The sequence below is a fragment of the Podarcis raffonei genome, chromosome 12 (assembly GCF_027172205.1).
Source record: "Podarcis raffonei isolate rPodRaf1 chromosome 12, rPodRaf1.pri, whole genome shotgun sequence".
Taxonomy (NCBI): domain Eukaryota; kingdom Metazoa; phylum Chordata; class Lepidosauria; order Squamata; family Lacertidae; genus Podarcis; species Podarcis raffonei.
The window spans coordinates 53,276,610-53,301,212 of record NC_070613.1 but is presented as its reverse complement, the minus strand read 5'-3'; the positions used below and the strand labels follow the sequence as shown (position 1 = coordinate 53,301,212).

At 42.4% G+C, this 24,603-nt stretch overlaps 2 protein-coding genes across 8 annotated transcripts in view; one reads left to right on the top strand and one right to left on the bottom strand.

Moving 5' to 3' along the window:
• BBS9 (Bardet-Biedl syndrome 9) overlaps window positions 1-6,733 on the bottom strand; it is a 227,777-nt gene extending 221,044 nt beyond the window's left edge. For 2 of the 3 annotated variants that reach the window (XM_053409545.1, XM_053409544.1), the window contains exons 1-5: window positions 6,381-6,733; window positions 4,266-4,389; window positions 3,796-3,946; window positions 2,707-2,771; window positions 495-608 (exon numbers count right to left, since the gene is read on the bottom strand). In XM_053409545.1, coding sequence (XP_053265520.1) covers window positions 495-608; window positions 2,707-2,771; window positions 3,796-3,946; window positions 4,266-4,377 — 442 coding nt within the window. In that variant the 5' untranslated portion in view covers window positions 4,378-4,389; window positions 6,381-6,733. The remainder of the gene's footprint in view (window positions 1-494; window positions 609-2,706; window positions 2,772-3,795; window positions 3,947-4,265; window positions 4,390-6,380) is intronic. The other variant, XM_053409546.1, reaches the window with a different exon arrangement.
• Window positions 6,734-7,182: 449 nt separating this feature from the next.
• The window catches only part of NT5C3A (5'-nucleotidase, cytosolic IIIA), a 28,734-nt gene continuing 11,313 nt past the window's right edge, over window positions 7,183-24,603 (top strand). The window contains exons 1-2 of one of the 5 annotated variants that reach the window (XM_053409556.1): window positions 7,187-7,316; window positions 23,390-23,496. In XM_053409556.1, the coding sequence (XP_053265531.1) occupies window positions 23,395-23,496 (102 nt within the window). In that variant the 5' untranslated portion in view covers window positions 7,187-7,316; window positions 23,390-23,394. Of the gene's footprint in view, window positions 7,528-22,790; window positions 22,906-23,389; window positions 23,497-24,603 lie in introns of those variants that run through there. The other 4 variants (XM_053409558.1, XM_053409555.1, XM_053409554.1 and 1 more) reach the window with 4 other exon arrangements.

Here is a 24,603-nt window from a genome sequence, read left to right as displayed (position 1 = left end):
GCCAACCTAGCAGTTCAAAAGCACCCTCGGGTGCAAGTAGATAAATAGGGACCGCTTACTAGCGGGAAGTTAAACGGCGTTTCCGTGTGCAGCTCTGGCCTGCCAGAGCAGCTTCGTCATGCTGGCCACGTGACCCGGAAGTGTCTGCGGACAGCGCTGGCTCCCGGCCTCTAGAGTGAGATGAGCGCACAACCCTAGAGTCTGTCAAGACTGGCCCGTATGGGCAGCGGTACCTTTACCTTTAAGGAGGCACTAATCTCATAATTCACAGTGCAATCCTAACTAAGCCTATTCAGAAAGAAGTTCTGCTGAATTCAGTAGGTCTTACTCCCAGATACGTGGGGTTAGGATTGCAGCGTTAATCACTTTGTCATAAGACGTCCTTGATTCTGCCTCCTAAAACAGTCAAAATCAGGAAGAATCTGCATTTTGTCAAAATTACATATGAGTTCTATAGACAACATAAAGTAGACCAATAATAATATAGAATTTACCTTTTATGCCTCCAAATGGCCCATAAGTCATGTTGCAGGCTGTTCTCTGAAGATTGTGCTCGTACATACGCTTTAGCTGATATTGGTTCCCATGGTCAATGTTTCCCCGGCTTCCTATTAAATATAGAGAAGGTATCATATATGTAGGATTTTCCCATTCCTGTGTTAAGTATGTTGCCCAAGATATTGTGCTGTGATTATATTGCAATTGTAGACTATTGTTTTAATAATGATACTTATGTTAGGATCAAGATTCCATTGAGTTATACTTTACACCGTAAAAAATGTCATATTTGGAGCATGCCAGAATGCTATACTTATTATTTGATTTATTATCAAATGTATATCCTGCCGTTGCTCCCAAAAGAGCCCAGGGCGGCAAACACAAACAAGATAACAATTAAAATATATAAAAACAAATTCAATACAGATGCAGACTGGGAAAGGTCTTTACTTAAAAGGCTTCTTGGACAAGGAGGCTCTTCAGGAGAAGCCAAAAAGACAGCAGAGACAGCACCTCTCTAATATTTAACAGGATGGCATTTCAAAGAGTATATACATATCAAATGACCTAAGCAAAGTGAGATACATTTTCCTCACACAATATGTTAATTGCTATGCCAACATTTTAATGTTAAGAAATCTCTTTCTGTTCTTCTACTCTCGTTGCCACATGTCCTTTACACTCTGTAAAGACAGGAGAGCATCTGTTTACCAGCCACTTGGAAGAAGAAGAGGAAGAAGAGTTTGGATTTGATATCCCGCTTTATCACTACCCGAAGGAGTCTCAAAGCAGCTAACATTCTCCTTTCCCTTCCTCTCCCACCACAAACACTCTGTGAGGTGAGTGGGGCTGAGAGACTTCAAAGAAGTGTGACTGGCCCAAGGTCACCCAGCAGCTGCATGTGGAGGAGCGGGGAAGCGAACCCGGTTCACCAGATTACAAGACTACAGCTCTTAACCACTACACCACACTGGCATACCCATGGTGAAAATATAACCTCAAAATATATTATTATAGTCCAATATTAATGTCAATTCATACTTAGTACTATATTCATTATTTTGGAACTCATCTGTCTGACATGAATAATTTTTATATATTGCGGCCTTCCACAAGACTAAGATTTCTTGTTGGTGCTGCAGTTCTCGTGGTTAAGATATATATTTGCTACTTATGGCACTGGCCTCTGCCAAATAAGGAAAGCAAACCTGGAAGCCTACAGAACCGCTAAAATACTGCCATTTACTAGCAGGTTAGTTGTTCATTTAAAACGACTTGCATGCTATTCATTGTCATAGTTAAAAGGTAAAGGTACCCCTGCCCGTATGGGCCAGTCTTGACAGACTCTGGGGTTGTGCGCCCATCTCACTCAAGAGGCCAGGGGCCAGCGCTGTCCGGAGACACTTCCGGGTCACGTGGCCAGCGTGACAAGCTGCATCTGGCGAGCCAGCGCAGCACACGGAAACGCCGTTTACCTTCCCGCCAGTAAGCGGTCCCTATTTATCTACTTGCACCCGGGGGTGCTTTCGAACTGCTAGGTTGGCAGGCGCTGGGACCGAGCAGCGGGAGCACACCCTGCCACGGGGATTCGAACCGCCGACCTTTCGATCGGCAAGGCCTAGGCGCTGAGGCTTTTACCCACAGCGCCACCCACGTCCCTTATTGTCATAGTTACTGTTCTGTTAAAAAAAAAAGGACTAAGCAAATACATCCTCAAGCTTTATTCCTCATTGCCAGGACTCCCCTATTATGTTCTCCAGTTATATTCTCTTTCAGGTCTTTAAACCAAACTCCTTGGTGACCTTGGGCCATCCTACTTATGGCCCTTTTCTAGGTATTATACCTTTCATCGCTTCAGACATGCCTCTGGAAAACTATGGTGCGCATAGGATGCTGATCACTGGGCTGCTGTCAGAGCAAACTGTATGTATTTTAATTGCTGGCTCTAAATGTGTTTTGATGTATTTTAACTATTCCTTTTACCTAGTTTGTTTCTATTACTTTGTATTTACTTGACAAAAGTTACTTTTCAGTAGCACAGAGACAAAGAGACAAAGTGGGCGAAGACCAATCCCATACTATACACCTTTTTATAATTTCAAAATTAACTTGGTATTAGCAGATCAGAATATGCAATTTTTTACTTGTGTGGAGAATAGAGAAAGAGAAAAAGTTGTCACCATAATCTGAAGAGCCCCCCTTTTTTACCTGAGACAGCATATACACACAATTTTTTAGGGTGTAATACAGCCAGATGTAACAGTTCTATACCACTGCAAGGGAAGAAAAGAATAGAAAATATGAGTCAACCATTAAGAAAAGTACATTACTCTGAGGCTAATAAACTAGCAACAATTCTAGTAAACTTTGGTTAAGAACCTGTGCTATATAGTAGACATGAAAGAGTTTTCACACTCAATATTTTTGACATGTTTGTCTTTGCATGTTAATGCCTGTCAAATTATTAGCACCTTTTAAAATATATATTGTCTTCACAAGTATTAGAAATAAAATTCTCACTTATCCTTTTATGATATGCATGCAAGACAGTTGCCTTTCTACAAGAAGACAGAGGACACAAGGGACAGCTCTACAGTATTCAAACAAGTACCCAGTTGTAGACAGCAAAGGCAAACATGCAATATTCTTTGAAAAGATTGAAAAAAGAGAGAGCTTGCTTGCAAATGGGTCGATATTAATTGCATTATGTTTCCTTTGGCACTTATTTATGGTTGTCATCAATTATTTTAATATTTAAACTGCCCTCCAGATGAGGGCATCTCAAAATTTTAAGTGTCATGGTTTTTCAGACAGCTGCCCTTCATCTAGATCCTGGTGTTCCAGTTGAAGTAGCTTCTGTATCTTTAAACTACCACCACTGGCTTACCTGAGAACCATCTTGCACCATAGAGGAGAATCTAGTTTTTAAAAAAAAAATACTGTTTTTTGGTAGCCTGTCTTTAGTAGCCTATTTGTAACAAAGCTATTTAAACTGCTTTATGAAGTTTGCCTCAAAAGTTGCATATACATACTATAATTAATTAAAAAGATAAGTATTATACATGGTTCAGATATAATGACCTTGAGGATTGGGAAAATGCCACAGGACAACTCAAAAACAAATGTGCCAAAATCCATATTTCGATTCTATATATATAATTGTTCCAATATAACCCCAAGGCACTTCATAAAATAAACCAGGTCAATCCTTAGAGAGTAAATTGACTCCAATGATAAACTCACTCAGAGTTTCCCAATTAATAAGATCATTAGCGGCAACACTGACTGTTTACTTACGAAACAAATTTTCCTACTTCCACTTGAAGTATTGGCTCAGGTAACTGCACTTCCAAGAGCAAATCTTCAGCTTGCACAGCATCTCCAGGTTTCATAGGATGGGGATTGTAGAGTCTAAGGAACCCTGTATAACTGCCCACAATTATTTTATCTGAAAAACAAACATATTCAAATACTAAGTGAAGCTTACACAATTGAAAATGTGGTGACTCATTATTCCTACACAGGATGGAACTTTAAGGTTGCAATGCAATGTATGCTTCCTTGGGAATAAGCTCTACTGAAGTCTGTGGCACTTCCATGTAAATATGGGCATCAAATTGCATATAGAGTTCCAGAATTAAATCTCAATTCTAAGCACATCTCCTCAAAATTAAACCTTTTTAAGATTACCAGAAAGTGTTTCCCACTAAATATGCTTGGGATTGCAGCCTCTGTGTAGAGTTTCACAATAATTTTAGTCCGTTTACCTTGTCCACTGCTGCTATTGTCAACATTTGCAACACATAAACATCCTTGATCAAATTCTTCTTTGTTGCCCACCACTGTAGACCACCAGTCACGGGCTTTAAATAAAGACATTCTCCTTCAGCCCTAGTGAGAGGGGGAGAAATAAGGTGATGTAAAATCCACCTAATTTCACATTCCAAATAGGGCTTCGAAAGCAATTTGAGATACACTATAGATGCAGGCAGGTGGGCGGGAATCCTTCACGGGGTGAAGGAATTATAAATCATGGCCACATACAGCAAATATACACACCAAACTCTAACAACATATGCCACTAAATGTTAACAACTAGTCGCTTTGTTCTTATTTATTAAATGAGAAGCTTAATGACAGTATGATCAAAGCAAACAATGGGTACTGTGCTGCCCATGGAACCGTGACCACTGCAGTTGGGTAGAATAAGCTATAATAATGTATATTTATCTCTCAAACAGGCTAGTAGAACAATCTATCTTGTACAATTGAAATTTCCTTCAAAATCACCTGGGACAAACAAACAGAAAAAACCCCAGCAGGAGCTGCTAATATTTCTATGTCATTCTTTAATCACAGCATCCATAGAGCCATGTGTGAAGTTCAATTTATGCAACAGAACTTTCCCACTGTGGTCTTGCAAGGCTGTTCCTGAAGGTTGATGGCCACTCTGGAACAGGACTCAACATGATATAAAGGGTTGCATTTGGAAAGGCAAATCAGCAACATATTATCCAAAGGTGTGTGTTCTGCTCAAGCACAGAGCTATTTTGGAGCTTAGCATATGTACACTGAAGGTGCTATATAATAAATAAGCGCAATTCACTTTTTATTTCCAGTGTTCAAGCTGTGAGTGCCATTGCTTATGTAGCCAAAATAGTACATAAATGAAGTCACACATCCATGAGAGGGAGGAATCTGTAAGACTGGGAGAACCCCAATGTTTGCATAAATACAAAAGATCTTTACAAGAAAAGATTGGGTGGGGACAAACCCACAGACAATCCAATGGGGACTGAGTGGGCTCAGTAGCCATGGAATGCTGACTGACTGACAGTGAGTAGGATTGGAGAGGAGCATCATGGCAATGATGAAATAGGAATGAAGCAATATACAGGCAGGCATTTATTCCTCTACTTTAATCGCCTTGAATTGCCCTTATGACACAAGCTAAGGAACTGAATCCAGTAAGACACAAATAGGTTGCACTAATACCTGCCTGCAGTTAACTGGAACACAGTAAAGGAAAAGAGGCTAGAGATTCAGTAATCCTTGCCTTAGCTTAGCAACACTAGGTTACACATATTAATGCATTTACAGCAATGCATGCTAAAAACAATTTGCCAGCTTCTTCAAGTACTCTTATTGTGCATTGGAAAGACCTAAGGAGAGAATTTTTTTTGCATAAACATCTAAAGCACAATCTAGGCAAATACAGCTAACATATCACTTGTCTCAAAAGAATGCAAAAACCTTTTAGGAAATTGCTCAGTTTGCAGTTGATGTCCTGAACATTCTGAATGAAACAGCAATGTCCACCGCATAGAGGTATTCCCTAGACCCTGGTGTTGTAGAAATAGTACACACAGGTATATCTTCTTTCCCGTGCATGAGTTTTGTTGCCATTATGCTTATTTATCCCTGCAGCCCAACCCAAAGCATTTGTACTGAGAATTTGCACCGAGTTCCATGGGACAGATGTGCAGGAAAGTGTACACAGAACCGCAACCTTAAGGCGGCAGTCCTATGCGCTGTTATTTGCAAGCTCACCTGGACACACTGAACGGGTTGCAAGGCTGCAGCCTTTATGCACACTTCCTACCTTGGGAAGTGAGATTGGCAGCATCTCTGAGAAAAAGTGCACAGGGTAAGTGCAATGTCTCCAGCAGCAGATCTTCTACTTTGCACAGTACAAGACACGTGCTCATTTTATTTACTTGATTATTATTAAATTCATTGAATTTGTACATTGCTCTTCAACTGGAGATCTCAGGGCTGGTTCACGGCATAAACACACAAGATAAAAACACAAAATACGTAACAGTAACGAAAACACAACACTCCTCCAAACACATTTGAAAGGATGTAAGGCGTTAACTTACCTGACTATTCCCAACATTGGGAAACCCTTTTCTTCTCCTCACCTGCGCCCTCCTCCCGCAGATCCACAGCAGGGAGCCGGCTGCGCATTAAGGCGAGCGCCTCATCCCGAGACTCCCTCACGGGCCGCAAGAGCGCCGTTTGCCTGGCAGGGGGGCCGAGACAGGGCGCCGACGTCCTGGTCACAAGCACCCTCTCGCGGCGCTACCTTTGGGGAAGGAGGATGCTAACGGGACCCATGAGGGAAATAAGCAAAGACGCAAATAAAGAGAGAGAGAGATGGATGGATAGGGGAGCGGGAGGGGGGAGAACTACGCCAAGCAGAAGCTGTTATTACAAGGAAGGAATGGGGGGGTGTCTGTTGGAAGAACGCCTCAGGTACTCCCTAGCCAGCTCTGCCCGCCGCCATTTTTGCTCCCGTTGTCATAGCGCCTCAGCAACCAACGCCGGCCCCGCCCCCTCCTGCCGTCCGAGAAAGGCGCTGAGGAGAGAGCAGAAAGTGCACGGCAGCTGCGTTCTAGCAGACGCAAAGCATGCTGGGGGATGTAGTCTCTGCGAGCCTTCGGTTGGACTGTACTATTAGGAGGAGAGGAAACGCCCAGCGTCCGTCCCCGTCCCCTGTCCCGCTTAGCGGCGTAAAAGGACCAACCTCCCTCCGCAACCTCCTCTCCTAATTGCCGGCGTTTTGTCTCGCGGAGGAGAGAGAGAAAAGAGGGCCACCACCCCCGTCCCGTAAGTCGGAATGGTTTCTCCCGCCTCAACTGTCAAGAGAGAGCGCGCGTGGGGCCAACGGCCGCTCATCTCGACGGTTGGCGGTGGCGCATGCGCGCTCGCCCGCTCTCGCCGCCGACGGAGAGGGAGAGAGAGGAAGGCGAGCGGCTGAGAGGAAGACCGGCGTGAGGCAGTGCGGGGCTCTTGCCCGCCTCCGCGACCTGAACGTAAGGCTTCTTCTCCCTCTGGGTTTCCCCCTCACCCCGCGAGGCCGGAGCGTGGCGAGAGGTTTCCGCCGCCATGGACAAGAGCGCCGTGGCCAGGATGGGAGCGGTGGCCAGCGCCAGCGTGTGCGCCCTGGTCGGCGGGGTGGTGCTGGCCCAGTACATCTTCACCATAAAGAAGAAGACGGGCAGGAAGACCAAGATTATAGAGATGGTAGGAGCGCGCTGCGGAGGCGCTGTTTACTCGGGAGTAAAGGCCCGCTGCCGTCGCAGCGCTTCGAGCGGTTGCTTTTCGGTTTTCGTCCCCCCCCCCCCTTCTCGCGGTCAAGCGGTGTATAAGTTTTCTGAAATAAACAAATAATTGGTCTCCCGTCAAACTCAATTCAGGGACACCTGCTTCTGGACTGGCCATGCTTAGGCGTCGGTTTATTTGGTTAGCTGCTGGCCACATGGAAATTAGTGGAGCTTCTTGGGCCTTATTATTATTATCATCCTTAACATTATTTATTAAATGTGCATACCGCCCTTCACCCGAAGATTTCAGGGTGGTTCACAACAGAGAAATACAAAATGAGAATTCAAAATATGTAGTAAAACCAAAACAAACCAATATTGCCCCTCCCCTGTTTAAAAAGCCATAGAAAATGGTTCAAAAGTATCTGGATATCACCTTTACAAGCATTTATTTGGAAGTAAGTTCCATGATCAGAGTTGGAGTTGCTTGTGAGCGAGTGTGCATAGGATCTGGCCATAATCTTGTACTCACTTTCTTAGGGAATGAAGTTTATTGAAGCTGGCAAGGCTGGCTTCTAAGCAAAGTTGGTGCAGCCCAGCACTGTCCATGAATAATTCAAATGTACTCCTTAGTGAATGTTCATGAATTGCAGTCTCTGCCTAATGTGGATTGCCCTGGGGTGTCTGTATGCACATAAGACTTTCTAAGTATCCCATATGGAATTTGAGGGCAAAACATGTGCTTCCTTCACCCTGGTTTAATTCATCCACAGTTAATTAATTCTGTCCTTCAGGTTCATGACTGTGGAAAGCTCCACCTGTAAATTTGCATTGAAAGGACTGGCTGGTGGGGGACCCATGATTTTTTTTTATATACTCTAAAATAATCAGAAAGATATACATTTGCACACTTGATGGGAGCTGGTATTTCTTTGAAGATTTGTGAAGAGGAAGGAAAGAAAGAAAGTTGTTGCAACCAAACTTCAGTGATGAGAAGTAACTGTGTGTCAAACCTTTGTAGCCGAAATGGCATCATCCTTGCAGGGGGAGGTATCAGCAAGCTCTGGGCAACCAGAGAGGAAAAAAATGGGGGGGAGACAGCCATACGAGGGCAGCAGAGCCTGCATGTAGGTCCAAACCGCTAGCCAACTGGGGTGTGTGTGTCAGAAAACCAGGGGCCATGAGGAATAGGGTAGGTTTTCCTGGAAGAAAGCATGGCAGGTTGCCTGGAACCCTGAACAGCAACTACCAAATTTTACTGCATGTCCTTTTTGTATTCTCCAAATTCTATATTTATGGGGTCCTCCTTGTTCTGTAATCTCTCCCCCAGATGTGAGCAGCCAATTTATGAGTGCCATCAAAGCTCCCAAACTTTCAGAGGGGTTTTGGTGAGTCCATGACTCCTAATATAGGAGGACTGAGATTCTTCTCATCGTTGAGCTCCCTTTCTTCCTCCCTCAGTACCCATTTCTTTCTTGGCTCGCCTCTGCATTACATCCCAGAAAGTGTTCCCTGTCAATTGCTGCTGTATGTCCTACACTGAGGCAATGCTTCATTTTCTAAATAGCTTTTCTTTCCAAATCTATGCTATTCCTTTTGCTTCTCCCCCCTCCGTTACTGCTCTCCTGCAGAAAGGAAAAGCACCCACCCACCACTGAGAGACTCCAAGGAGATGAGGTTTAAGCTGCATCAAGCCTCTAACAAGACCTAACGCAGCCCACCTCTGACAATATCACAAAATCCACAATTGTAGCCAAAATATAATTTGTGCATTCTATTCCTTGATGTTGTTAGATAAGTATGCTGTTACCAGTTTGATTCTAATTGCAGAGGTTGAAACATCCCACAGCATAGATTATAGCTTTTATTGGGTCTCCTTATTTATTTGTTCTATTTGCTCTGTGCCTCCTTGGTTTCATTATTATGCAAGCATCATAATACAGTGGTACCTCAGGTTACAAACACTTCAGGTTACGAACTCCACTAACCCGGAAGTAGTTGCTCCAGGTTGCGAACTTTGCCCCAGGATGAGAATGGAAATCGCACGCCAGCAGCATGGCAGCAGCAGGAGGCCCCATTAGCGAAAGTGCACCTCAGGTTAAGAACGGTTTCACGTTAAGAATGGACCTGCGGAACAAATTAAGTTCATAACCCAAGGTACCACTGTACTCTGTTTGGTAGTAAATTTAGGAATACCCTCAGCCTTCTTCTGTGCTTGAATTGTGTATGTACTACTTAGTTTCTAAAGAGGCAAATTTCTACAGTGGTCAGAAATGGAATAATCAATAATGTATATATTACATTAGCTTATCTGTGTGTGCTGCTGAAGCTTGTTTGCTTTCCCATATTAGTAGACTAGTTCCTATAGAAACAGTGATGTCATGATGGAACACAAAGAATATGCTGGCATAGGCTTGGAACAAAGGCATAATGTTAGAAAAAGACTTTACTTAAAGGAATCACAATTGTGCACTGTTTCCTTAAACTTCACAATTCTTCGGGAAGTCAGTAAGTAGTAACACTGCTATTTCCAGGTTGATGAAATGAGGAATAACAGTAGGAAGACATACAACTTAGTAGTATTCATGATTACAGTGGTACCTCGCAAGACGAAATTAATTCGTTCTGTGAATTTTTTCGTCTTGCGAATTTTTTGTCTTGCGAAGCACGGATTCCCATAGGAATGCATTGAAAATCAATTAATGCGTTCCTATGGTCAAAAAAAGTTTAAAAATCACCAAAGTGTACAGTACTGTACATACATTTTCTAAGACTCTGGGGGACAACTCGAAGAAGGTTCCTCTTCCACTCTTTGCTTCTTGCTGAAGAACCTGTCCATGGTCTGCTGCTTCATCCACCTTTTCAGCACCTCCCTGAAAGACGACATGACCCTCGTATCAAAAGTGTTCGCAAGGTCACGTGTCAGGTCCTTGTCAGGGTGGTGCCGCTGTACAAAAGCCTGCACATCTTTCCACTTCTGGCAAATGTCCCTCAGTTCTTTGGAGGACAGCCGCTGTGGAACGTAGACCTCCGTCGTCACAACCTACAGGAACTCCGCTGCAAAGTCTTCAGCCGCAGGAACATCAGAACTGGCAGCCTCTCCATGCCTGACCACGCTGTGGATTCCAGATCTCGTCTTGAACCGGTCAAACCAGCCTCTGCTTGCCTTGAAGACTTCTGGCTCGCCTGAGGTTCCTGGCTGTTGCCGGACGAGGTCTGCGTGCAAGGCCTTGGCCTTCTCACAAATGACGGCCTCAGTCACTGTGTCCCCTGCACGCTGCTTCTCTTCTAACCAGATGAGCAGCAACTTCTCCACCTCCTCCAGAACAACTGGGCGGTTCTTCACGATCCTGGTGACTCCCTTGGCTACATCAGTCGCAAGGATCTTCTCCCTCATCTTCAGGATGGTCCCGATGGTCGATGGATTCCTCCCGTACTCCCTGGCGAGGTCTGTCACACGCATTCCACCGTCGTGCTTCCGGATGATCTCCTTCTTCATTTCCAGCGTAACCTTCTCCTTCCTCCTCTCGCCGGCCTCTGCAGCAGCAGTCTTCTTGGGCCCCATCGCAGCACAGCTTTTAAAAGTTTTAACTTACCAAATGGCTGCAAAAGAAGTTTTGGAAAAGCTTCAGAAATCACCAAAGTCTTCAAAAACCTCAAAAAAGGCTACCACACCGCGTGCTATGAGTTGCTCCTCGAAGTCAAGTCGCAACTGCACCTCTTCAAGCAATGCACCCTGGGTATTAACGGTTTTAAGAAAAAGGAAACAAACTTGCAAGACGTTTTCGTCTTGTGAAGCAAGCCCATAGGGAAATTCGTCTTGCGAAGCAACTCAAAAAACTCTTTCGTCTTGCGAGTTTTTCGTCTTACGAGGCATTCGTCTTGCGAGGTACCACTGTATTTTAGTGGGCCTTACTTCTAACTGTGACTCAGTTCAGACACCATGCCAAAGATTAGCTAGTGTTAAACATGATTTTGATCCCACACTATAGTTTAAGATTTCAGTAAAAGTAAGGGACCCCTGGACGGTTAAGTCCAGTCAAAGACAACTATGGGATTGTGGTGCTCATCTCGCTTTCAGGCAAAGGGAACCGGCGTTTGTCCACAGACAGCTTTCTGGGTCATGTGGCCAGCATGACTAAACCACTTCTGGAGCAACAGAACACCATGACGGAAACCAGAGTGTTTCAAACATACATTCAAATTGTGATTTGTAGCTGTTTTTGTTTTCTGTCTGTTGGCACACCGAGTCTGGGTGCCCTGACCCCTGATGGTGTAGCAATGTCTGTAACTTTGTTTTGTCAATTATGATGCCTCACTAGGCCATATATAAGTTTCTTAACCTTTCTCCATGTTTGAACAGCATGCTAAAACATAGTTTAGTGTAATGTGAAAGAGCTAGGGTGAGTCTTGGTTCATGTGTCCCTCTCAGACAATCAGAAGGAGAGGAAGATCTGGGGCTTCCGTTATCACTTTGTGAGTGGATATTGGACTTTTTGTCAGACCGCCCCCAGAGGGTTCGGTTGGGCCCTTATACCTCTAATATGCTTAAGACTAACACAGGAACACCACAGGGATGCGTACTCAGTCCGCTCCTTTATATTCTCTACATGTACGACTGTGTCGCTACTCACCCTAGTAATAGGGTTGTCAAATTTGCAGATGACACAACCGTGATTGGGCTCATCTCTGAAAGGGAGGGCGAAACGGATTATAGAGATGAGGTGGAGCGGCTGACAGAGTGGTGCAGAACTAACAACTTGCTCATAAATACAAGGAAGACAAAGGAGCTTGTGGTGGACTTCAGGAGACAGAAGAGCAATGTCCAGCCACTTTTGATTGATGGGGTCTGTGTGGAGAGGGTAACAACGTTCAGATTTTTGGGCATTGAATTACAAGAGGATCTGTCCTGGAGTGTCAACACAAGGGGGCTTGTGAAGAAGGCGCAGCAGAGACTGTACTTTTTGAGAATTTTAAGGAAAAACCATCTTCCGCAGAAACTGCTGCTTGCCTTCTATCACTGTGCCATTGAGAGCGTGCTTACTTATGGCTTATGTGTGTGGTACGGAAGCTGTACTACCCAGGACAGGATGAGGTTGTGCAGAGTTGTTAAGGCAGCAGAGAGCATTGTTGGCTGCCCACTCTCCACCTTAGAGCAGATCTATGCTACAAGGTGCCATAGGAAGGCACTGGACATAGTAAAAGATCCATCGCATCCTGGTCACTGTCTCTTCGAGCTCCTGCCGTCGGGACGGAGATACAGGACAATGAAGACAAGAACGAGCCGTCTTAAGAACAGCTTCTTCTCCAGAGCGATCTCGGCCCTGAATGGGAAGCCTGGACTTTGAAAGTCATCTAATCTTCCTTGCTGTACTATACTGTATTGTTTAATTAGTGTTTTTATGGAGCAGCCAAGTAATTTCGTTGTCCCCGAGAGGGGGCAATGACAATAAAGATATTATTATTATTATTATTATTATTATTATTATTATTATTATAACTTCAGAAGTTTTTACTTAACCATGATTTGTCATATGTAATCTGGACCAACAAACCTTCATTTATGTAAACTTTTGTTTGTTTAAAACGAGCCAACTTTAACCATAGTTCAACATAATCCACAGTTTACAGCTTGGCTGAAACTCTAAATTGTGACTAATGAGAAAGAGAAGTAAAGCTTTTGAATTCCTCATGGCAGCCCTGAAACGAGAAGGGGAAGCATAAATAACAAAAGAAGTGTGGTTTAGGCGGTGGAAGTCTTTTAAGATATTTTAATTAAATTTTTCCTTTTTTCCCCTTTCCTTTTCTTTTTTCATTTTTTCTTATCTTTTATCCTTTTTCACAGTATATGTTTGGCAAATATGTAAATAATTGTGTTTTTGCAGATATATCTGGAAATTTGATTGTATTATTCAATAAAATTGTATTTTTAAAAATTTTAAAAAAGATTGAGAAGGGGAAGCATATAAGCCCACACCTCAACTAGGTTCATTGACAACATGCTTAAACCAGGGGTAGGAGACATTTTTCAGCCTGAGAACCACATTTTGTAATGGACAACCTTCCAGAGTAGTTTGCCAGTATGGGTGGGGGCCATAGGCAAAATGTGAGTAAGGTAATGATATGATGCTTTGTATGGTACGCTGCATTCATGCCACACAAGTCAGCTGTTTCTACACACACACACCTGCATCCTGGTAAGCAAGAGGAATTATTGAAGGTCAAGGATACATTCCAGCTATGCAAAACACCCATGAAGGGTGTGAAGTGGGGTCAGGTAGGGGTATGGCCTGGGGTGAGTCCTGGGGTCATTTGGCCCCAATTCCAGAGGTTTCCTACTCCTGCAGTAAACCTTTGTTTAGCATAATATCCAGACATAACCATTGTTTGGTGTGATTAGGATTATATTTGTTTAAAAAGCTGAACAAGGGTTTGGAAGAAGTAAATGCTGCCATATTATGAAACCAGAATGGGATAATTTTTGTTAGTGCTGAAGGACTTTCGTGCCTAGAGATTGTGACTGCAGACTGTTGTGATAAACAAGCACAGCTCTGTTATTCTGTGGACTGAACACCATTGCCTCAAATTCTGTTTATTTTAAATGGAGAAAAAGCAAGAATCAAATCAGGCCAATAGCTTTGGTTTCAAACTATATATACTTATGCAAGTATATGGGCACTGCATTCATTAATATTTATAAAGGGCCTATATCTGTTATACTAATGACAAGTTAGGAAGCAAATAAAACTATAAAACAACAATGAACAGTAGCATTAATATAATAATTAATATTTAAACTCAGCCCTTCTGCAGCGGAAGTGCAGATGAGATCACAAAGGCTGGCTACAGTCAGCAAAACCATTTCATTCAGTTTCAGCTGAACATTTATAATTGTTTCTTTCTGTGGAAAACTATGGCTTAAAGTTACCAAACAGAGGATAATATTAAAATGTATAAACCCACTGAAATCCATACTAACTTAGGAAAACAGTTAAATAATAGAATTACAGCATTTCAACAATTTAACAAAATATCAGCATAACACCGTTGAAATGAATACTTTTGGATTTGTTAAACATAAAACCAGATAAGTTAACAAACTGCAGATAAATGAGGAGGGCTGGTCTGTTTGCTTTTATGAAGTTTAGGGAGTGTTTTCTGACCTGTTTTGGCCTATTGGTGCAAGAAGGATTCTGTGGCTGGTCTCTGCAGTTCCCTCCCTATCCAGAGTTAAGTGATAGTGCACAGGCTAAATTCCTTAAGCTTCTAGTCCCAGACTCACTGTACGCTTAAATGAATTTCCTAAAGAATACTGAGCCTAGCTTTATAGATCAGTACTTGGAGTCTACCTATAAGCAAATGAGCAACCAGTGCAGTTGACTGAGCACATGCATTCCCTATATTCATTCCTTGGCAAAAGATGAGCAGCAGAATTCTGAGTTGGCTGAATTTGCAAGGAAGGAAGTCTTTATAATAGCCCATGTTCACAATACTGTATGCCAGTGACAGGGAGCCTTCATAGAATCATAGAATGGTAGAGTTCGAAGGGACCCCAATGCAGGAATCTCAACGAAAGCATCTATGACAGATTCAACCTCTGCTTAAAAACTGCTCTTACTGTCAGAAAGTTCTTCCTGGTGGAGGCAGCAGCACCGCCGCTGCCAGGCCCACACGCCTCTTTCCCAGCTTGGGCTGGCAGCAGCTTCGACGTGCAGAACTAATCTGCATGCCACAGCCAGCCCAAGCTGGGGGAAAAGACACACAGGCCTGGCAGCGATGCTGGTGACCGGTTGGCAGCAGAGGCAGGACCACAGCTCCTACCTGATCTTCGCTCCAGACCTCGCAGTCGCTGCAGCACTTCTGCTTCCACGGCACTGCACCCTCCCGAGCATGCACACGCCCCCCCCCATCAATCAATCAAACAAACCAATAAAAAAAACCCCAACCCAGATATTTCATATAAAATGTAAAAATCCACCCAAATGGGCATGTTGGCCCCCCAAAAAGAGGAAATGTCCGGGAACACCTGGGCATATGACAACCCTGCTATAACTGGCTATTCATTATTTCTTTGCTTAATCTTTCTGCTCTTTGGAGTTTTAACCCAAATAATGTTCTGTTGGACGTTTTTCCGATTAGCATAGGAAAAGGAAAGCCTGGACATATCAGATTTGTTTGTTCTTTTCTTAAATAAGTACAAGGTCCGCTTATGGTTCTTTGTGCAGGATTTAACTTACCACCATTAAAGGAAGAATTGGACCTATGGTGTGTGTTTTTTTAGAAATAGAATTTAACCCAGTAAATTTTTAACTTCCTGCTAGTTTTGAAATAATACAGGTTCTGTAAACTCAGTCCTAAATATGTATGACCAGAAGCAAGGCCCTTAAATTCAGTGAAACTTCATTTCTGCTAAGAAATGTAGGAGTGCAGCTTTAGAAAGCCTTGGAATAAAATTGCTGTAGGAGGCCTAATGGCACCCTTTGCCCTGTCCTAGTTTCTCTGTAAACTGATTCTTCCTAGCATCTTGATAGTTATCACAAATGTGCTGACTAATAGTTGCAATTTGAGTCACAAGTGAGAAAGGTCATTTTGTTGGATGAATGTAGATCCTAGTATCCCAGCACTTATTCCCATGTTTGCTGACTTTTGCAGCTGCACAGTTATTTGCAGTGTTAGTGGAGCTGTGGGCATGAAAAACTCACTTAGTTATGTTTAACTTGTGTTTTGAAATGTTTTTGTGTTTAATTTGCCCTGAAGCTATTACACAGAACTGATTTCTTTATAAGAAATATAGCTTTTTTGTTCATTTTTCTTGATTCATAGCAGTTCAGTGTTATCCCAAAGAAATTATGCAAAAAAATTGTATAATATAAAAACTAGATGGGATAAGCAAATTGTGTGTATGTTTACTTACACACGCACACGCACACACATACACACACGATAATTCTGTCCAAACATTTCACTTCAGTTATTCTTGGAATAATATATTCTAGGCATATAACTGGATTTTGTTTGTTTTGATCTAGGGTTGTTTTGGGTTGATATCAAGCAGTAGTTTAACTCAGTGTACACATATTGAAATAATGAGCAATTAAGCATAGGCTTGTTTATGGTCCAGAACATAGTTAAGCCTTACAAAGTATCCTTACTCCTGTAATAATTTGTGCTTTTCATGTTCTTGTGGTTGCTGTCCAAGGTAGAGCGTGTGCTTAGAGAGTCTTCATATTTTCTTCTCCAAGTTGTTACCCAATAACTAGGATAAATTGGAAAGTGCCATCAGAACTGTGATGGAGTCAATGTTTTTATCTGCTTATTTCCAGTCTAGTTTTGCAGATTTTAAAATGTGTGTGTGCATGCTTGTGCACACACATCCTTGGGCTTGTTGTTGCAGGCATCGTATAAGAGCAGGTGGGTATCTGTAAAAGGTAAAGGTGAGCTAAAGGACCCCAGGATGGTTAAGTCCTGTCAAAGGCGACTATGGGGTTGCAGCGCTCATCTCGCTTTCAGGCTGAGGGAGCTGGCTTTTGTCCACAGACAGCTTTCTGGGTCATGTGGTCAGCATCACTAAACCGCTTCTGGCACAACAGAACACCGTGACAGAAACCAAAGCGCATGGAAACGCCGTTTACCTTCCTACCACAGTGGTACCTATTTATCTACTTGCACTGGCATGCTTTCAAACTGCTAGGTTGGCAGGAGGGTAGCTGTAGAAATTCCTACACTCACCAGTAAGAGGAGGTAAGAAGCAATGGTAGCAGCAGGACCAGCAACAAACACGAAAAAGAGTTTTCCCCCTTTGTTCTGTGCTACCACAGTTTCTTGACTTCCTTTTCCTGGCCAGGTAGAAGGGCCTTTCTATGAAAGCCTGCATGGAATACTAAGGGGAGAAATCATGTAGTTAAAATAAAACATTCTATAGCTGTTACAACCCACTTCATCAAATCTAAGCAAATGAGGAGTTTTGAGTTCCTCTGAATAGCCATGGTTAAATACAGTTATTCTTCAGTGTCCTTCTTTTGATTTATTATCTTATTCATTAGCTGTTCTACCTTGTTAATTTCATTCTTTATTCAATAACTTATGATAAAGTGAGATCATTCCACATAGCTGATGTCTTTCTTGCCTCTAGTGTACCAGAGTATTGGTTGTCATGGTTATTATCTATAGGTTCTGTCCTTACATTCACTCAGTGTGCCAAGATACTGGTTCCAAACATTTTTTCTCTACTGAAAAGGAGTTAGCTAAAGTTCACACACTTATGCTAGTTAAAAAATTGATTTAGACAAAAAAATAAAAGGACAATTTTCTCCTTCGTTACCACATAAGTCAGCTTTACACACAATGCTTTAGGTTTAACCCCAACAAGTGCTGACTGTGTGTGCATTGGACAAGCCAGTCTAGCAAAAGTGGTGAGTGCCCCTCTTCAGGTCCTCCCCCAAGCCAGAGGATTTAGGGTTGTGTTGTTGATGTGTACTCTGATCATGTGGTGCTGCTTTTGAATGTCATTTCAAATCACAATAAAAATATATATCCATGATAAAGTGAGAGCTGTTGATGTATTTCAGCTTTGTCAGTACCAATATGGACTAGAGGGCCAGGGAAGGGTTGTTACACCTCCTTCACTAGGGACAAGTTTTTTTGTGAGCTGGGTTTGAGTGATTGTATTTGGTGTTGGGCCAGAGAGACATATAAGAATTCTGTTGGTGTTCTAGTGACCCCACTGCCCATCAGTTTCCTCTCCTGGACTGGATGAGCTGATCTCAGACATTGTGTTGGAAACCACCAGGACATTTCACTGGGACATTGCTTACACCTGGGCCACTTTAGGGTGATCTGCTTGGAACTTCATGGCTGCTGTGACAATCATAGAGCTCTTTCAATGTCACCAGCCCAACATGTATTGTCAGACACACTCTTGACCTAGTATTTTTGACTGAGTAGCAGGTTTGATGTCTGAAATAGTAGAGGTTCTATAAACCTGTCATTACAACTAGACCGATTCCTCAGAAATTTGGATTGACACCCCCTCTACAGAGGTGATGGACCATTAAGTTGGTCTACCACCAGATATTTATGGAATATGATGGATTCCTGGATGTTTTGGGATTTTCCTTTTGACATGGCTGCTGGTCTCACAATGGTATGGTGAGAAGGAAAAGGCTGTTGACATCATCTCTCTCAAGCACCCTCCCCTACCTAGCTAACGTCATGGTTTAATAGAGGACTGTGGGCAATAAAACAAACAGAATGGTAGCTACAACACAGGTGATAAAAGTCTCATAGTAACTACTACTGGAGACATGGAAGAGCATGTTAAGGTAAAGGTACCCCTGCCCGTACGGGCCAGTCTTGACAGACTCTAGGGTTGTGCGCCCATCTCACTCAAGAGGCCGGGGGCCAGCGCTGTCTGGAGACACTTCCGGGTCACGTGGCCAGCGTGACATCGCTGCTCTGGCGAGCCAGAGCCGCACACGGAAACGCCGTTTACCTTCCCGCTAGTAAGCGGTCCCTATTTATCTACTTGCACCCGGAGGTGCTTTTGAACTGCTAGGTTGGCAGGTGCTGGGACCGAACAACGGGAGCGCACCCCGCCGTGGGGATTCGAACAGCCGACCTTTCGATCGGCAAGCCCTAGGCGCTGAGGTTTTACCCACAGCGCCACCCGCGTCCCCTTCAAGAGCATGTTATCAGGCAGCAAAACAATCTTCCCAGCCTTTTAATCCTTGAGTAGCTGTCCAATAGAAGGGGGTTTTTTTTAATGCTGATGGAGCTATTGTATCTAGTTTCTGGGGAGGATATGCTGGAACCTTTGAAGGCCTGCTGCAAAACATTTGCTGGGCACTTTGAGCATAAAATTGCTCATATTTACTCTGACTTAGACACTGTCCTTGATGCAGTTGTAGAAGTGACCAGAGCACCATCTGGTCCAGTTTTATAGGATCTGTTTCCATTGTTGCAGGCTTAGGATATATACAAGGTGTTTGGAGAAGGGTGCCTATCTTGGTTTCTTGTTTCGAGCCAAAGAGGATTGCCTAGGTGGGCCCACAAGGTTACAAATAATTCAGTGAGAGAGGTGCTGTGATGAAGCCTGAAGTGCAACAGGGTGGAAGATACTGAAGATGCCTGGGCAAGGCAGAAAGCCAAACTCTTAATACTACACCAGATCTGGTCAACTCAGTGGCATTATATTGCTTGCTACTTCAGGTGCTGATGCTTGCACACCAAGGTTCGTTTGCTGTGCTTAAAGAAGGCTTTCCAACCTGAGTACAGTGCCAGATAGGTCACTATGAGGTTTCTGGTTGAAGCCTTGACAAAAATTTTGATTTAGCTTTCCATATATATTGCATCATAGTAAATATTATTCTGCAGATTTGTGGATCTGTATGGTTCTGAAATTATTTGATATACAGTAGAGGCAGAGTCTTTGCTAAAGTCTCACAACCTGGTGTAAAGCAGTTTTAATGGTGGTCAGCTTTAGTAAAAATTACTTCATAATAACAACAGACTTTCAAATAAGGGGTGTGAAGCGTTGCTGTAGATTTTTCCAGTAACTTTCCCTTGCTGCGGAAAATATTCAAATGGAAACTCTTAGTATGATCTCTTACTGGCCATATATTATCTCTTATTGGCCAAGAAACAGTAACTTCTTAAGCATTTTAACCTTTACCCTCAATCTACCCTGACCTCAGTTTCTTAAGTATTCACTTTTCCCTATTCAGTGTGTGGCATTAAGGAATTTTTTTTTCCATCACAGTATTATTAGTATGTTGTACTGATACAATTGTAAACTCCATTATACTGTGAAATCCTTTGGTGCCTGTTCAGCTTTGTGTCATGTGGTTTTATCATTCCTTGCAGCTGACACAGCCTTAATTTGACACTCTTGAAAAACTTTAATAAGTGTTACTTTAAGGAAGCTAATATATACACAATGTTAGACATCTTACGGGCTATATATGGATGTCTGTTAAAACCTTGCCATGAGCAAGCTGCATTCTTTTCAGAAGAACCTCTGTGCCATGTTTCAGCTAAAGCATTCCTACAGATAAATTATAAAACCAGTATACTTCTCAAGTATTTCTTTTGTCAGGGACATCCCTGATTTGATCCTTATGTCTCTGCCTCATTATTCTTGGAGCAGTCAGTTGAACAGCTGTAGACTTTAATATTGAAAAAGACACTGGCTTTGTAGAATGTATTACTTCATTTTGTTCTTGATAGAAAATCTGATTCCACACTTTGGAGAAAATTTCCTCCTTCGTTGTGGCAGAAATACTAATACTAGTATATGGGCAAATCCCCATACAAAAATAATTTAACTGTATTTGAGAATAAATATTCTATTTAAATTAGATAACAATTAAAATAATTTGGTCATCTTTAATTCAGTTAACAAGTTGTACATATTCAATATTACCTTTAAAAACAGTAGAAAAATCACAGGATATAGTGACGATGAATACAGAACAATAGGTTGATGTTGGGTTGAAATAAACGACAGACGAGTGACAAGTGTCATATGGGAGGCATCTCTCGAGCATGTCTCAGGGAGTCCCTTTTATTGAATATTACAGCATTGCCACATATGTGCTTGTTGCTGATTGGTTAACACAAATACAATGCAAGGGTTGCATATAGACATTAATCATCAATAGATTAAAGGTTGGGAAAGGGAACACAGAATTGGACAGGTATGAAAACCTCCTTATTAAACTATTACTAATGATTGATGTAAAGGTAAAGGTACCCCTGCCCGTACGGGCCAGTCTTGACAGACTCTAGGGTTGTGCGCTCATCTCACTCTAGAGGCCGGGAGCCAACGCTGTCCGCAGACACTTCCGGGTCACGTGGCCAGCGTGACAAAGCTGCTCTGGTGAAACGGCACCAGAGCAGCACACGGAACGCCGTTTACCTTCCCGCTATAAAGCGGTACCTATTTATCTACTTGCACTTAAGAGTGCTTTCGAACTGCTAGGTGGGCAGGAGCTGGGACCGAACGACGGGAGCTCACCCCGCCACGGGGATTCGAACCGCCGACCATGCGATTGGCAAGTCCTAGGCGCTGAGGTTTTACCCACAGCGCCACCCGCATCCCTTTGAATGATTGATATAACAACACTTAAAAGAGCATAACTATTGTATTCTGTAGATGTGGTCAACCATGCATTAAGAACAGGTCAGGATACGATGTTTCATGAACTCAATGTGAACTAAACATTCTAGGGTGGGTGAGGAAGGAATGCTTCAGCTTAGAGCGATTTGCCAGAGTCAGGTGCAGAAGCAAAACTTCCCATCAGGTTGACATGGTGCTTCTCAATTTACAGTTATAACATACTTGATTACAGAGGTGTACCTCTTCTGCTTTTATGAAAAAGGCATAATTAACACCTCTATTCAAACTTCACATCATGAGGAACAGTTTTTACATATTTTATGCTGCTGACCACACAATTAAAAATGAACTAATTCCTATTTAGTTTTAGTAGGTGGAGGGCACAGTCAGGATCCCAGGCCATGTAGGAAATATTTGACGTAAGAATACAGGAACTTTGCACTGCTGTTGTCAAAACTCAAGACTACCTTTTTATTTTTTATAATATAAATATTTATAATGAGGAGGTGGTCCTCTAATGCCAATGTTCTTCAACCCTGGGTCCCCAAGCAATGTTGGACCACAACTCATGTCATCTCTGACCACTGGCTAAACTGTGTGGGGATGAGAGCAGTTGTAATCCAACAACATCTGGAGACCCAACATCTGGAGAACATTGCTCTAACCCTAGAAATGTTCCCATTTGTTTTGTATCTGTCGAAAGCCAATTAGGCCTTCTTCCGTCTTCCATATTCAAACCAAGCAACCTTATTGACTTCTGCCTCGTGACTCTAATTAAAACATTTAGAAGTACGTATCATAGTTTACCTCATCTGTGAATGCTCTGGGTGATTTAGGCATCATAAGACAGAAATATTGTTTACTCCAGTAAGTCTCAGCAGCATGTTGATAATACATGGCTTGAATTCTTTAAAATAATAAAATAGGATTTGCTTTCCACATAAGCACTTTGCTCTTGTTACAGCAGTCCTAATTTGCCTGCTGATCAGTCAGAACTGCCTGATGGTTGAGGTTCTGGGGTTCTGTTGTTGCTTTCCCATCTGATCATCTGTAAATCTGGCAGGCTGGATTGTTATGCCGTGCCTTCCTAACGTACGTCACAGAGCTCGGGTTTTTTGCTCAGGGATTAGTCAGGCTGCTTTTGGAAACGCCCTCAGCTGTACCTTGTGCTGCTATATTAGTGTTTACTTAGCTGGAAGAATTTTTTTTTGGCTGCTGCAGCTGCCTCAGCAAGCTCCTCCGGTAAGTTGTAAACAGAGCTTTGGCTTTTGAGCCAGTATTGCCAGCTTTGTGCAGGTTTATCTTATTTTGATAGTTTGCTGCAAATTCTAAACATCATGCAATTCAATCCTGTCCATGTTTACTGAGAAGTAAGTGTGTTTAGCAGGGCTTACTCCCTGGTATATATGCATAAAATTGTCATTTCAGATTGTAATCCTCTGCATGCTTACCTTGAAGTAATCTCCATTGTACACAGTGCAACTTGCTTCTCAGTAAACATGCTCAAGATTGCTCTGTTAGCATTTTTAACTATGAATAGAACAAATGCATGGATTTGTGGGTTGACCCAGACTGTTGAAATCTGTTTATAGATCAGAATGTATATGAATAAATCTGGAATTACCCAGATTAATTTCTGTGTATACTTTGTTTATACACACAATACTGACCGTTGAATAATGTGGCAGACCATTTCTTAAGCGGTTTGCTTGGTTTTTGTTGGCAGCCTGTATGCAAGCCCTGCATCTCTGGAGTCTGCTTGTCACCTGTGCTGTTGCAGTAGGAAAGCATCAAGAACAGAAGAAGCAAGAGTGCCCTAAACTCAGCACACAGGTACTCCCCCTTAAAAAAAAAAGGAAAACTCCTGACAACTCTGTTGTCCAAAAGTAACCACAGTCCAGACTTCAACACTTATTTTTCATTTTGTAAGTGTTGCAGATCCAAAGTTCAAAATGACTTCAAGTCTAGAGAGTTTTCTAGCATCAAAAAATGTTCTGAGTAAGACTCTTAACTGTAGCAAAACGACTTAGCAAGCATCCTTTACTGACATTATTTTTTATGTGTTGCTTCATCTATATACATCAAGACCTTCTAGATTTATTAAGCTTAGTTTGCATGCAACCACTTTGTTATTCTTGGGTCTGAAGTGCATTTCCATCCATTGCATCATGCCATCAGTTGAAAAGAATTTAGTAGTAGCAAAATGTGTGTCACTGTTATCAGTAACATGCAGGCTGCAGAAGTTAATAACTTATTTGTGTATGTTTTAGTTCAAGAATGAGATAAATGTTTCTTAAACAGCTAAAGCTCTGTGCTTTTAATGTGCTGTAGTAATTGTCATTAAAAGTTTTGTCTACTAAACCTGGGAGAGAGCTGATAGTTCTTTCTCATTTAACTGACTCTTACCATCACATCAAAAAACTTTAATTTCTTGCCTTAATAAGTTATTTTTCTTAAGTAGACAACACAAATAGTAACATACATCCCTATACCCCTATAACTCCCATAATCTGCAACCATTTTAGCCAGTGGTCCAGGTCGATGTGTATTGTAGAGTCTGACAACATCTGCATACTCAGGGTTGAAGAATACAGTGTTTGGATTACAAAGCTGTTCAAAGCTTGGAATACTGGCTATTTTTAATTTTATTTTTTTGAAACTTAGTCTGATCCCAAACATTTATATTTGAAACCAAGACCCATCCCATTTTTTTCTAAGGTTACTGTCTTGTAACCTGATCCTATTCCCAGCCAGGGCAGATGAGTGATCAGAAACTATCCAGCTCTATCACACTTTCTATTATAAGCAAGGGGAGAATGCATTGCTGCCTTTAGCTGCAAAATTCTCACTTTGGTTGCTGAGGTCCACTGTCCCCTACACTACAGAGGGCCTGCAGCAGTTCTGCCCTGAGGAACGCATTGCTTATAGGGTACTCCCCTC